General features: G+C 38.2%; 3 protein-coding genes across 3 annotated transcripts; 1 reads left to right on the top strand and 2 right to left on the bottom strand.

The window, feature by feature from the left end:
- Positions 1-1,054: 1,054 nt before the first annotated feature.
- On the bottom strand, positions 1,055-2,335 carry LOC128856393 (dysbindin protein homolog). Its single transcript, XM_054091691.1, has 3 exons — positions 1,684-2,335; positions 1,448-1,609; positions 1,055-1,369 (listed from the first exon to the last, which is right to left on the bottom strand). The coding sequence occupies exons 1-3, from the start codon at positions 2,255-2,257 to the stop codon at positions 1,269-1,271; spliced, it is 837 nt and encodes a 278-aa protein (XP_053947666.1). The 5' UTR covers positions 2,258-2,335; the 3' UTR covers positions 1,055-1,268.
- Positions 2,336-4,003: 1,668 nt separating this feature from the next.
- LOC128856392 (uncharacterized) lies at positions 4,004-5,178 on the top strand. The gene is made up of 3 exons (XM_054091690.1): positions 4,004-4,061; positions 4,132-4,333; positions 4,392-5,178. Coding segments are annotated over exons 1-3 (303 nt in total). The 5' UTR covers positions 4,004-4,059; the 3' UTR covers positions 4,491-5,178.
- Positions 5,179-8,159: 2,981 nt separating this feature from the next.
- LOC128857853 (uncharacterized) lies at positions 8,160-11,182 on the bottom strand. The gene is made up of 2 exons (XM_054093643.1): positions 11,037-11,182; positions 8,160-10,972 (listed from the first exon to the last, which is right to left on the bottom strand). Exons 1-2 carry the CDS (start codon positions 11,057-11,059, stop codon positions 8,461-8,463), a joined length of 2,535 nt encoding a protein of 844 aa, XP_053949618.1. The 5' UTR covers positions 11,060-11,182; the 3' UTR covers positions 8,160-8,460.
- Positions 11,183-13,590: the final 2,408 nt, after the last annotated feature.

The following is a 13,590-nucleotide window of genomic DNA, read 5'->3' as shown; positions in this document are numbered from 1 at the left end:
TCGTTTCTATAGTCTGCAGTAACATCATTGGTATAACTCCGTTCGGTACTCCTGACTTGTAGAGTTGGAAGGAGTTTACCGCCCAGCTTACCTAAGTCTCACAGATAGTATCCCTTGTAAGTTCATCTATCTAAATTTTAGAAGGGATAGAACTTTGTACATTGTTCGTCCATTCTTGGCATCCACGGAAGTCGGTTTGCATGATATATTCAATTCTGTTTCTGTGAAGCTGCCATCCGATCTTTGTAAAAAGGGCTCCTTGGAGACATTTTCTAAGTCTTGAGAACTGAGATGTGTCCTCCAATTCTTCACAATACCTCCTCCAGGATTCTTCCTTTGCTTTCTTTAATTTGCCTCTCATCGGTATTGAAACTATTTCGATAGCAGTCCCAACTCTCTGTCGTCTTTAACGCATTTGCTGCATAGTGAATACTTCTTGTTTTCACATTTTTTAAGTCTTGAGAACTCAGATGTGTCCTTCAATTCTTCCCTATATCTCCTTCAGGTTTCTTCCTTTGCTTTCTTTAATTTGTCTCTTATAGGTATTGAAACTATTTCGATAGCTGTCCCAACCCTCTGTCGTGTTTGACGCATTTGCTGCATTGCGAAGCCTTCTTGTTTCTCTTCTTAGTAGTTCGAGCTCCCTGGTCCACCATGAGTTTGTTTGGGAACTGCTTGCTGAAGAAGAAACGCTTCATTTATTGCAGATGTCAACAAATTCACGTTATTTTCCAAGCTGGAGACGTTAGTTGTTTCCTCCTCTTTAGGGAAATCTAACTTGGACATAAACTTAAAGAACTTTTTCCAATTTGCCTTTCTTGGATTCCTGAAGAGAAGTCGTTCAGATTGTTCTACTTTGGCACTTCAGTGAAACATGCCAGTTGTCAACCCCTTCTGAGCCTGGCTATCGAGTACGTAAATGCCATCTCCACTGACTTTTCAAAGGGCGCCTTAGACCGATACCACGAAGTTTGTCTATTGTAGATGCGTTAAGAAAATGGAAGGACTAAAAGTCGTTTATATAATTCTAAAACAAGATGCAAAACACTTTAAATTAAATATGTATAAGTATACGTCTCTATAGTATATTTTTACTTATTTATAGCTTAACAAATTACTATCCTGTAGAGTGTCCAATGCATGCAAGATGCGGTTCTACTCATATGTCTGTCTGTCTATATATATATACAAAAAGTTTAATAGCATAAAAGGCACTGACGGAGTAAATCTTATAAACAACACAAATATTTATGGAATATTAAAATTCGTTATCCGTTCAGAAAATCTTCGAGTGCATCCTTAGTATTAACGTCTTCAAGCACAACTTCTTCGAGCGCAACTGATTGTGGTAAAGCCTCATTTTGAATTTCTGCAAATAGTTAAAAGGAACATTTAATATTAACCACATTTAATACTACGAGTTTCTGAAGTTCTAATTCATACTCACTTGGTAATGTACCCCTTGTTTTGAACTCCACCAAATCACCACGGAATGCATCCTCAAATACAGCTTGCCGTTCGCGTTGTAATTGCCGTAATTGCTGTTCGTGCTGTCGTATCTTCTCTTGGTGTTCTGCTGCGACACGTTGGCGGTAGGACTCTAACTCGACTGTGCGGTTAATTAATAAACAAATACAATAACTGTAAATAGGAATATTCATATATTCGTTTAAAAATACTAACTCATTTTCATTTGTTTAAATTGCGATAATTCGCACTGTTTGTGCAGCATAAACTCTTGTAAGTCGCACTCTTCACACAAGTCTTCCAATCGTTCCAATTCTGTTTCTACCGATGCGCTTAGCGTATTCACCTTTTCCAACGTTTCCGCGCTCTCGCGTAGTTTCTCAACTAACGTTGGTATCCCCGACAAACAGGTTATCAGATCTGTCATATCCACATGCAATACTTTGGTGCGTTGCCCAATCAGTGCGATCTGTGTGGCCACCTGGGCCGCTTGTGTTGCATTATCCTCATTCGCATCATGCAACATTTTCCAATCGTTTTCATATTTCGCAAGCAAGCTACAACCAGCAGCCATGTTGGCATCCACTGGTAGTATCAAGTCGCTGCCGGAAAGATGGCTAAACGTATTGGAACTTCGATTGCTATGTAGACTCTCGTCTAAAGTGGGCGTAGTGGCATTGCTACTCGTGGCCGAAGCCTGTCTTTGTCGATATTGTTGCTGCAAATTTTCGGTAATGACGAAGCCTTCCTGAATAGTATTGTTAAATTTTTTGCGCAAGTTTTCAAACATTATCGGTAAAGTTTTGTCGAGCACTTCCTATAATCTCCAAAAATATACAATTAATTGTCACTAATAAATTTTGTAAATAGAATCAGCTGACAGCGCAACGTCAACGAATTATAAGAGAGTTGCTAAGTAGCGATAAAGTAGAGGATTTCTCTTCGAATAAAATTCGAACTTAAAAAAAATTATTTCAATACAAAGAAGACTGTAAAGTATTTAGATGTGAAAGAAGTAAGGAACCTTCCCTCGTAAAGGCGCCAAGAACTGATGGTGGACTGTCTAAATCATTAGCGAAGTCGCTAAAGAGAGGGAGTCTGTTATCCTTATCTATCGAGAAGGGTAGAGAAAAAGGAGCTATACCCAGGGAGGAATGGCCTCCGCCTTTGTTATGAAGGTGGTAAGGGAGAACCCAGGTCCTAAACCGGGATAGGTGAATTCCATGTGGCTCTTTATTACTTTCAAGCTAATTATATGTGCCGCTGAACGATCGGCCTTTATGTACAGCACGGCAGTACCTTTATTAGGGAGATCTGGAACCTATACCTATGGTTTCGAGAGAGTAGTCATAAAAGTCTTCCAAACCGATGCCGGGAGTAATGTCGCTGCAGTTCCGGAGGTGCTTGACGGCAATAGACTCATGGCATATGAAGCTCACGTTAGCATATGTATTATGTTGAATCCGTTGTTGTTGTTGTTGTAGTAGCAGCATAAACATTCTCCATACTTACATATGAGGAATGCTGCTGGAGTGACAGTCCTTGGCCGGATATAAAACCGGGTCGTTTCGGTATTTTTGAAATCAGAACGAATCAAAGAAGCAGTAGATTTGCTGCTAACTGCTATGAGGGAGATAAACATCTACTCCGTCAGCCAAGCTGCAATTAAGGCCCTGGGCTCATTGTTGGTGAGCTGGAAATCAGTCCTGACTTTTCCCCCAACTGTATCAGAATACTTCGATATATGGCTCCTAGACAGGGGTCGTCGAGACGATTTCATCGGGAAATGAGAAGACTGATATCCCTTCAAAGCCTGAAATCTCCTCCCGAAAAGATAAGTTTCACGTCAACTCGTCGAGCGCAAACGTGTAAAGTCGCGAGATCCTTCTGAGCACGGTTGTTCGAAGTCGCTCGAGGGAACTTTATATATATATATCTAATTGCCGCTTACACCCATTTTTGGATGTTTGACCGAGCTCCTCCTCCTATTTGTAGTGTGCATCTTGATGTGATTCCGCAAATGAAGGGTCCTACAGTTTTAAGCTGACTTCGAACGGCAAATATTTTTTATTAGGAGCTTTTTTCATGGCAGAAATACACTCGGAGGGTGACCGCAATTAGAAATAAACGTTTTCTTCATTTTGGTGTTTCAATGAGCTTCGAACCTACGTTCTCTGAGTAGTAGTCACGCGCCAAGCTATTCGGCTACGGCGGCCGCGAGGAAACTTCTAAAGCTAAAAAAAGGCCGCAGCTCTGCTTTTTTTGTGCGCATCCTTATCGGACATCCTTCAAGTCGTAACACTTTGTATTGCTTCGAATTCTTTCCGCAGCAGCTGTATAGAGAATAAAATGGAATCATCTCAGCATCTTCTATTCAGGGTCCTTACTCTGTAATGCGATGCGAAAGAAAAAATTTACGAAATCACAAAATCGGTACTCGGTATTTTGACATTCGCATTCACATTTTGCGCTTTCGCAATTTTTTCTCCCTTTTCGCATCGGCAACACTCTGTATTGCGAAAGTGAATGTCAAAAAGCTGTCACTATCGCATTTTTCTTGCTATAAGTAATAGCCCTACGCAATTTCCAAATATGTAAGTATTAATTGATAATTTTATAAATTTGATATATTAATTCATTGTACCTTTTTGGAAAAATATATAGGGCAACTCCAAAGACCAACAACCAAACACAAAAGAAACAATTCGAAATCCAATTGGACTTCCTGACAACACATCCAGATTTGGCAAAGGGACTAATGAAGACGCCCAACGCAAAAACAACAGTCAATAATTTATGGAAGAGACTAACTTCCCAACTAAATGCTGCTGGACCACCGATGCGTGATATGGCCGGCTGGAGAAAAGTAACTTTAGTGACATGTGTACTTTTTATTTCTATAATGGGATTATTATAAATTTCAGGTTTGGGCAGACTACAAACTCCATTTGAAAGGCAAAATGCGTCGGAACAAAACCAATATTGCCGGTACAGGGGGCGGTCCGCCGTTTATTCCTCACTGAACCAATTAGAACAGCGAGTTGCTATCTATAAATAAATCTGTGGGCAGGATAGGTAGCACGCGGGAGTTTGGTGCGCGTCAGAAGGACGTACCAACTAAAAGTTTTGAAGCAGCTTTTAATGATAGCGATTTAGTCGATATGCCCGAAGAGACGAATGACAGCGATTCAGTCGATGTGCCCGAACAGGTGACTGAGAAACCTTCCTGCAGCCGTTCGGTACTCACTCCACGCAATAAGTAAAGCTTACTAGAAAAGCAGGTGGATAATCAAATTATGTACCAAAAAAATTCAACAGAAATACTGACTGAGGTTAATGATTCCTTAAAAAATATTTCCAAAACCATGAAAATGGCATATAAAGTAGAAAAAAAGCTAAATTTAGCAAAAGAGCAATTCGTCCATAGCCAAAAAATGGACCTTGATAATTTAAAGTTAAAACTTAGCAAATTAGAAATTCAAAAACAAATGTTGGATGTGGAGTTGCAGACAAATAAGACACATGAGAAACATGGAACTTCCTTTTAATTTTTTACTTATGTACGTTAGGCACATACAAGTGACTTAGTTTTGATGTACCTGTCCATGCACAGTGCCTTACCGAAGTACGAGTATTATAGCTTAGAAAATGTATACAATGTATGTAATTTGTACACTATTGCTATTAGTTTTAATATATGTACACACTTTGTAGACCTAACTTAAATAAAAGATTGAATTCATATTTATTAAAAACGATTTAATTTAAACAAATTTTTCATACAGAATTTCGAGTGGCAATCATATCATTTTTTATTTGGTCTCTTACACGTCTAGCTATATTTCCAAAACTCAGATTTTCTACATTTTCTATATTTACCATGTTCACTTGTTCCGGTTCGATTTTAACTCTGAGGATGAACTTTGAACATTATACATATATTATGCAGAGCACAACAAACATTTAGTATTTGCACAACCTTTTCTGGAGCATAGTGTAACTCCCTTAAAGCTAGAAGGCAACGAAATCGGCCTTTCAAAACGCCAAACACTCTCTCAATTAACGACCTTCCCTTTGAATGTTTTTGATTAAAAAAAATGTTCGTCTGAATCCTCCGTAGAATTCCTGTATGGAGTAAGGAGCCATGGTTCCAACGGATATCCTGAGTCACCTGCAGATATCAAAAATATAAAGGTATTTTTAGTTGAATAACAATAAATTACAATAGCTACATATGTCCATATGCATGTTCATAAGCACTTATTACATGAAAATGCATACATATATATGCACATATATATGTGTATTAACAATTATACATATGTATGTTATATTTTATATAAGACTATATTAATACTACATAAAGGTCATATATTAAAAAGCTTACCAAGAAGTCCTTGGCCAGAGTCACCGTTTTCATAAGCAGTTTTTAAATATTCGCGCTCACCGTACAAGTTCCATATGTGCGAATCATGCGATGCACCGCCAAATCTACCATTCACGGCTCTAATTTGCATTTTGTGATCACATATCTAAAGTAGAACAAAAAATGTTTAATGAAAATATTCTTATTTAATCGAAACACTCTTACCACCATTGCATTTACTCGTATGCTGTGCTTAAGTGTTAAAAAATAAATGCTCGTCATTTGATGGCCTTATCATTTGGATGTGCGTTCCATCCACTGCTCCTACCACACCCGGAAATCCGCATGTTTCGTAAAAGCTAAGGTTGGCATCCTGTTTCTCTTCACTGCTCATCGAAAAAACGATATCTTTTGGACACAATACCTTTTCAATTGCACTGCAAACTTCCCAAAGGCAACTGGAAACGGTTTGTTGTGCTAGCCCCGCGCGATGGTCTTGGCCAATTAAAGGCTGATACGCACCCTGAGCAAGAAATTTTAGGGTGGTTGCAACTTTTATGATGTCAGGGATAGGCGTTGCTCTCGTTGGAGATTTCATCTCGCCCTTGATGCATACTAAAGCGAAAAATAAGTGAATAATAAAAAGAGCAACCCTTTCAGCCAAGGTGGATTTAATAAGGTGACAGCATTCACCCAGCTGAATTTTTCGCCGTTGGTATGGCTTACGTCAAAATGATATGCTTTGTTTGTATGTATTGGTATGTTTACATTCGTATGTTTACATTTGCTTGCTGATTTTGACATGATGCTTGCACCAAACGCAACAACAAATACATGTAGGGTTTTACTTATATGTGTTTGCTGTTACCTGTAATAAATTTGCCTTGCTTTCAACGATGCGATAGCGCTACAGAGTACCAATTACCCTTCGTAACGCAATTTATTTTCGCATCACATTGCTTTTCGCATCGCATTACAGAGTAAGGGCCCAGCTCTTACCGGACTGAGATTCAGATACCTTGGCTCTCACTTTTTGCTACACAGGTTTAGATATCACACACCTGAAGAATTTATCAATAATTTGAAACGGTTAAGACAAATTTAATTAGCCATCGTTCGGTCGTAATCCTCCTCTCCCCCAATTCTTCAATTCAATTTAAACAAAATATTAATTGTTCGTAAAATTTAAAAATTGTCACTGGATTTTTGTCCTCAGTGCTAGAAATTCGAAATTGACGACACCGTTATGATTCACATTTCTAAGAAAAATTATTAAATTAAAATGACATTAATAATGTGATAGAAACTTTGCGCTGAGCGTTGTCGAATATTTCTATCAGCAGTGGTTATCATATGATCGGTCAAATAGCTGACACTATTCTTGCAGGGTAGCTACTTGGTGTTGTGACGTCATGTATACATTGATGTATGTACGTAAAATGGGGTTTTATTATAACGTCATACATACTAATTGTTAGAGACGTGGCAAATTTATTATAAACATACATATTCTCTTAAGAAAGCATATTGTACCGTTTGGTTTTATAGATATAGCGTACGCGTTCTTTTAGCTTTAATTAAATATCTAAATCCAAATATTTTATTTACCAGGTGTATAAGCTTAAATCCGCTGATTGCTCGTAGATGGCGTTAGTGAGCATATCAAGTTACCATAGAAATGCCATATTTTTTTTTGCATGGGTTCGACACCTGTTTACATCAATCACTGCACATCATCAGTGATTTCATACAGCAACACACTTTTTTCCTTGCGTAATCATGTCTAATTTTGTGCCAAAAAAAGAGCATATGCGGCAAGCTCTACTTTTTTGCTTAAATTTGAAGAAATCGGCTGCCGAATCGCATCGAATGCTTGTGGAGGCCTATGGTGACAGTGCATTATCGGAAACAACTTGCAGAGACTGGTTTCGTCGGTTCAAAGACGGCCATTTTGACTTGAGTGACAAGAAGCGTTAAAATCGGTCCATGAATTGCAGGCTCTTTTGGATGAGGACGATACCCAATCGCAAAAAATGCTTGCCGAGCAGTTAGGTGTCACTCAACCAGCCATTTCCATGTGTTTACGTGCCATGGGAAAGGTCCAAAAAGTCGGAAAATGGGTACCGAGAGATGGGGAAAAATGTATAGCTAGCGAGGGCAAATACTTTGAATAAATTATTTTTTTGTTTTCTATAAAAAAAAGGGTTTTTTTTTAATAAAAAACCGCGGATTTAAGCTTATACACCTGGTAGACTTTCTGATATTGATCCCTCGTTCTTCGAAATCTTTGTTCTAGATTCATTAATTTCTAATTCGTTTGTTATGTAATTTGCTGCACTTTCAGACGAGTTGTTCCTTCGAAATCCCGAGAAGAAATTGCTATTTTCCACATGCATACATATGTACATATGTATGTACTTCTGTAGCGGATTTTCCACCACTTTTCCTAGGAATTACTTGAATAAATAATTTTTTATTGAAACTGTTAAGCAGCAATATTTTAATCAAACGATATTTAATTTTTAAATATACCATTTTACTAAATAGATAAATACATTCATAAATATACTACACTGCAATGCGATTGATTCTTCAGGTAGAACGAATTGTGACTTAATGATGGTTAATCAGGAAGGCGCAGAATTCGGTAAATTATCTAAAGAGGAAACTTGTCTGTCGTACAACTCAGACGGAACGATTCCGGATTTATTTTCATTTTGGATTGCATCTGACTCTAAATCTGTTGGAAGTGGTGAAGCTGACGTTTCCGAAGAAGAGTTACATGAAGAATCTGAATTATCTGAGATTGATAAATTCAGGGGAGTTTTGGCTACTGCTACGCCCATTGATTCCATCGCAACTTCACCACAGTTCGATTCCGATACTGATAGATCTACATCAGGGGTAGTCCCTTTTGTTTGCTTAGTTTCTTCTGAGTATGCCGTGGTCAAAGATTCTAATGCTAATTTGCCTATATCTACCGAGGATATTGTGACATTTCCTAATGATGATGCAGAGCCTGTAGCAATTATATTACTATTCGATGACTCATTAGTCACTGTGATTGCGGTGGTTTCCTCCCGAGACTCTAATTCTTCCAAAATCGTGGTGTTTACCTCTTGCGATTGCTCTAAGCATATTTTTCCTGTAGCCTGTTGAAATTCCGAGCCTTCCTGCGACTCTAATTCTTCCACAATCGTAGTGTTTACCTCTTGCGCTAGCTCTAAGCATATTCTTTCTGTAGGCGGTTGAGATTCCGAGTCTTCCAGTGACTCTGACTCTTCCACAATTGCTTCTTCCTTTTGCGCGCCCTCTAAGCATATCTTTTCTGTAGTCTGTTGAGATTCCGAGTCATCCAGAGACTCTGATTCTTCCACAATCACTTCTTCCTTTCGCGCTTGCTCTAAACATATTCTTTCCGTAGGCGGTTGAGATGCCGAGTCTTCCACAGACTCTGATTCTTCCACAATCGCTTCTTCCTTTTGCGCGTGCTCTAAGCCCATTCTTTTTGTAGGCGGTTGAGATTCCGTTGCGCATTTGTCTATGTCCGCCGATAATATTGTGACGTCTTCTATTGTTGATTTACTCTCGGCAGTAATCACGTTTACATTTGTGGCTGAAGCTAGGGCATCTGACAGTATACACTCAGTGGAAATTGTAAAGGATGTCCGCGGATCTATTACATGTGCTGACTCTTTAGCTACGCCTTCCATTGACGGTTCTCTTATAGGATTTGTTGTGGTTTGCTGTGGAGATGTAAAAACCAACTTGGTAGACACATTTAAAACTCTGTTGTCTGTTGTGTCTTTTACTAGTGAAGGCAAAGCATCGGTATCAGTAACATTTTCTAGTGAATTTAATAAATTTGCTGTTGAATACGCCGCTATTGCTGCCGAGTCTATGCCAATGCCTTTTTGTGCAGGCGAATTGGCATTGCTATCAGCCACGATTTCAACTTCACTGTCAGACGAACTCAATAGAGTAACAGTTTCCGTCGCAGTATGACAAACATTGTTAGGTACATTAGTCGCATTTTCCGATCCGCTTTCTGTGTCGCTAGTCGTATTATCCGAATCAGTTTCGTTATCTGTATCCGTGTCAGTTTCCGAACCTATACAGATGCATTCATTATTTGATTCCTGTTTCTCATTGAGATTTTCTTCCTTTGAGTAGGTACAACCTTTTGAACTTTCCGAATCCAGTTCCCAGATAACTCCACTGGAACTGTCACTTAATTCGCTCTTCTTTTTACTCTCCTTTTCTTTCACATTCTTTCTCCGCAAGTTTTTACTACTTCGAACTTTACTACTAGTGGACGTAGCTGAGGATAAACTTATTTGCAAAATTTCACTAGTTTCGGAGTCACTTTCTTCTAAATTTGAGACTGCGCTTGAAATAGATTTTATATCTACTTGCGGTTCCAAGATATCCGCGTCACTTATTTGCAATTCCTCCTGCAAGGCATCAATTCCGGGAGTTTCGTTGCCCGCCATAAGGGCACTATAATATAAAAGTTGATGTATTTGATGTTGTCTATAGCTATTATTCATTAAAGCTGCTTCTAATTGTAGGGCAGCATCCATATCAGGCTCACAATGCGTATGTTCACCTTCTTCTTCATTCACGTTCACACGTGATTTCAGGTCTTTGTATGTTTTACGACTTCTACCACTTCTACTGCGACTTTTACTGCGACTTCGACTACGACTTGTACTACGACTACTACTGCTGCAACTGTCGCTGCTATCATATCTACTAGATTTACGTTTTTTACTTTCATCTCTTCTTTTCCGTTTCTTATATTTTTTAGATTTTGATTTTTTATCTCTTTTCCTACTTTTTTTTAAGTATTTGGTACGATCCTCATCTGTGGACGTACTCAATACAAGTTCACGACTGGCAGAGCGATTACTGGACCTCATTGGTTTACTTTCATTGCGCCTTTCGTCGAGTTCCTTCAACTTCTTTCTACAGTTTTCCTGAGTTCGATCATTTTCACGCTTGTTATGCGATAACACAGAGTTCAATGTGCGTCCAAGGAAGCGCTTATTGGGCTTTGCGATCGGATTTATTTTTCTCTCTTGCACTTGGGGTTCCTTGAGTTCTCCCATTTCACGCACAATTTCTGCTATGGCCAACCTGTGAAACATTTCAACTATTTAACTAAATATGCGTTATACTAAAAAATAAGCTATGGAATTACCGCGTAAGTTCTGCGTCTTCCATTTTCACTTGTTGCTAATCTTGATATACAATATTGTAAAAAAAGGAAAACATTTCCATGTAGAAATTTTAAACTAAATTTAACACGAACAGCTGATCTTTTCTTGGTGTTGCCAAATATTTGAATTAAAAGTAAAGTTTCATGTAAACAGTTGCAATAGGGATGCTCACACAGAATACGTTACGTTCGGTCTTTTCTTAATATTTTATATGATGTTAACATTACACCATAAACTTTAGTTTAATGTTTAGTATTTATGAACCACTGTCAATCGTTCACATAGGAGCGTTTAACAAAGTCAGAGTCGCATTTATTGAAGGTGGTGGCACTAGACCAACAACAATGTTTAGTACGTTTGATTGTCAGGGCGAAGTATTGGCAAAGTAGAAAACAAAAAATTAATTCGCCTCGTTTTATTCTGTGATGACAGCTACATGGACACAGCGAATTATTTGTTTATTTAATTTAAAAATCAGGAATCTCCATATAAAAATATGATCAAACTATTCACTGAATATTTACAAACAAGTAATATCTCTAACTTTTGTTTGTTTGCTTGAAAAGATTATGTCATCGGTGGTAAAATCGCGAAAAATAAACCAGCTATTTTCGGAAGGGCGCACTTTCTATATTCTGTATACCGTCATTCAAGTAAAGGCTGATTTGTTTTTTATTTCGCCTTGTACATTAGGATGCCAGCATAAAATGAAATTTCGAATAGCCGTTTCTTTTTTACAATACCCCAAAAATGATAGAATAGCAATTGCGCTTTCCGAATTCGCAGTGTCGAAAGAGCGGAAAAACAGACAAGCAAAAGGCCGTTTCCACGACGGTCGGTTCTACGTTGCCGAAACGACCCGGATTTATATCCGGCCAAGGACTGTCACTCCAGCAGCATTCTCCGTATGTAAGTATGGGGAATGTTTATGCTGCTACAACAACAACAACAAGCAAAAGGAACCCTAATTACTTGTTTCTGAAGAAGAAAAGTAGGCGAAAGCAATGGAAACAACCAAAAACAAGAAATTATATGCAAACGCAAACAATTTAAGTGTTAAGTTACCGTGTAACTTATAACTATTCTAGGATAAGCTTTCTAGGAGGTATACCACCGAGCTGATGAATAATATGAGTAATAATAAAAAGCACAGAATAAACACAAGGAGGAGAGCTGCCAAAGTGAAGTACGAATGTGCCGTCAAAACAGAGTAATTACTAGCTGTGGGATGACGGTATACAGAGAAAGAGAGCGATGTATAAACAAACCGTTGTTTTCACAAATTCTTATCACAAACTTATTGAAATTAGCTGCCGAACACAAATAAAGTTAAATAAGATGTTTTGGAAAAAGTTATTGTATGGAGGAGGTTGAAGAACACCTCAAAAATGGTGGAGGAGACTGAATTATCTTCTCAGGTACCATGCATTCAAGTTGGCCATTTTCGTATTCACCTCCCCCACCGAGTACACAAATTTTGGATTACTATTAGAGTCGATATTGAATCCGCTCTTCTATTCTATTGATGGTATAGAGTATTTGGTGTTCTGTATTTCGATGTATCGGAAATTTCACTTTTTTCATATCAATTTTTTTGAAGTGAAACTTCTTAGGCGTCGATGGACGAGCGAGAATGGAGAGTAAAATTTCAAGGTCATGCAACATTTTCGGCATTTTCGTTCCGCAAGAGAGAAAAAAGATATAACGTAGAGGAAAAGGAGAGAGAGATTTATAACTTATAGGTATATATCTTAGATACACTTTAGGCTATCTTTCCTGAGTTTTTTCTTGTGGTTGCTAATTTCTAGTGCCTACTTTTTGGCGGTTGTTTGTTTTTTGGTGTCTACTTTTTGGCGTCATATTTCCGTGGTGCCTCCTGCTTGGGGCGTTTTTTGGTCCCAATTTTTTGGCTTTTTTTTTTGTTTTGGTGCCTATTTTTTGACGCTTATTTCCGTGTCCTGGCTAGTGCTTGTGCGTACTATAAAGTGCTATCCATTCCGGCGTCGGATTTATTGGTATTGCCTTGCGGTAATTTGTGCCGTTGCTGTGGTCCTGGAATCGCTGCGTTGCCGCGGGTGATAAACGCTCGGAGTAGTGGGCGTTGTTGTCACGGTTTGTGTCCGGCGTTTACCTACACCGTCGACCCTTCTCCGTTTTTTGTAAATTTTTTCTATTTGTATTCTCTGCAAATTTTGTGAATTTATTTAGATATATATTCATTCTCTCTCTCTCTCATTTTCTCTCGGGTCTCTCCCTCTTTCTTTAACTGCCTTGAAAGTTTCACTTCTGTTATGTATACTACGCTACACGCATTTTCTTTTAAAGTATCGGTTTATTAATAAAGAAATTGGGGCATAAAATTAGCCATGCAAAATTTCGCTCCCGAAAACCGAGATTATAAAATAATTTTATATTAAAAAGATACTTTTTTCTGTAAAATCCTGTGTTATCGATAATTAATTATTGCTTCTCTTCGCCTCTTCTTCATATTGTATCATATCAAAACAGTCTTGAGAGCTGATTGTCAATCTTACG

The sequence above is a fragment of the Anastrepha ludens genome, chromosome 3 (genome assembly GCF_028408465.1).
Source record: "Anastrepha ludens isolate Willacy chromosome 3, idAnaLude1.1, whole genome shotgun sequence".
Taxonomy (NCBI): Eukaryota; Metazoa; Arthropoda; class Insecta; order Diptera; family Tephritidae; genus Anastrepha; species Anastrepha ludens.
Note: the sequence above shows the minus strand (reverse complement) of the source record. Positions and strands in the feature narration are given on the sequence as shown.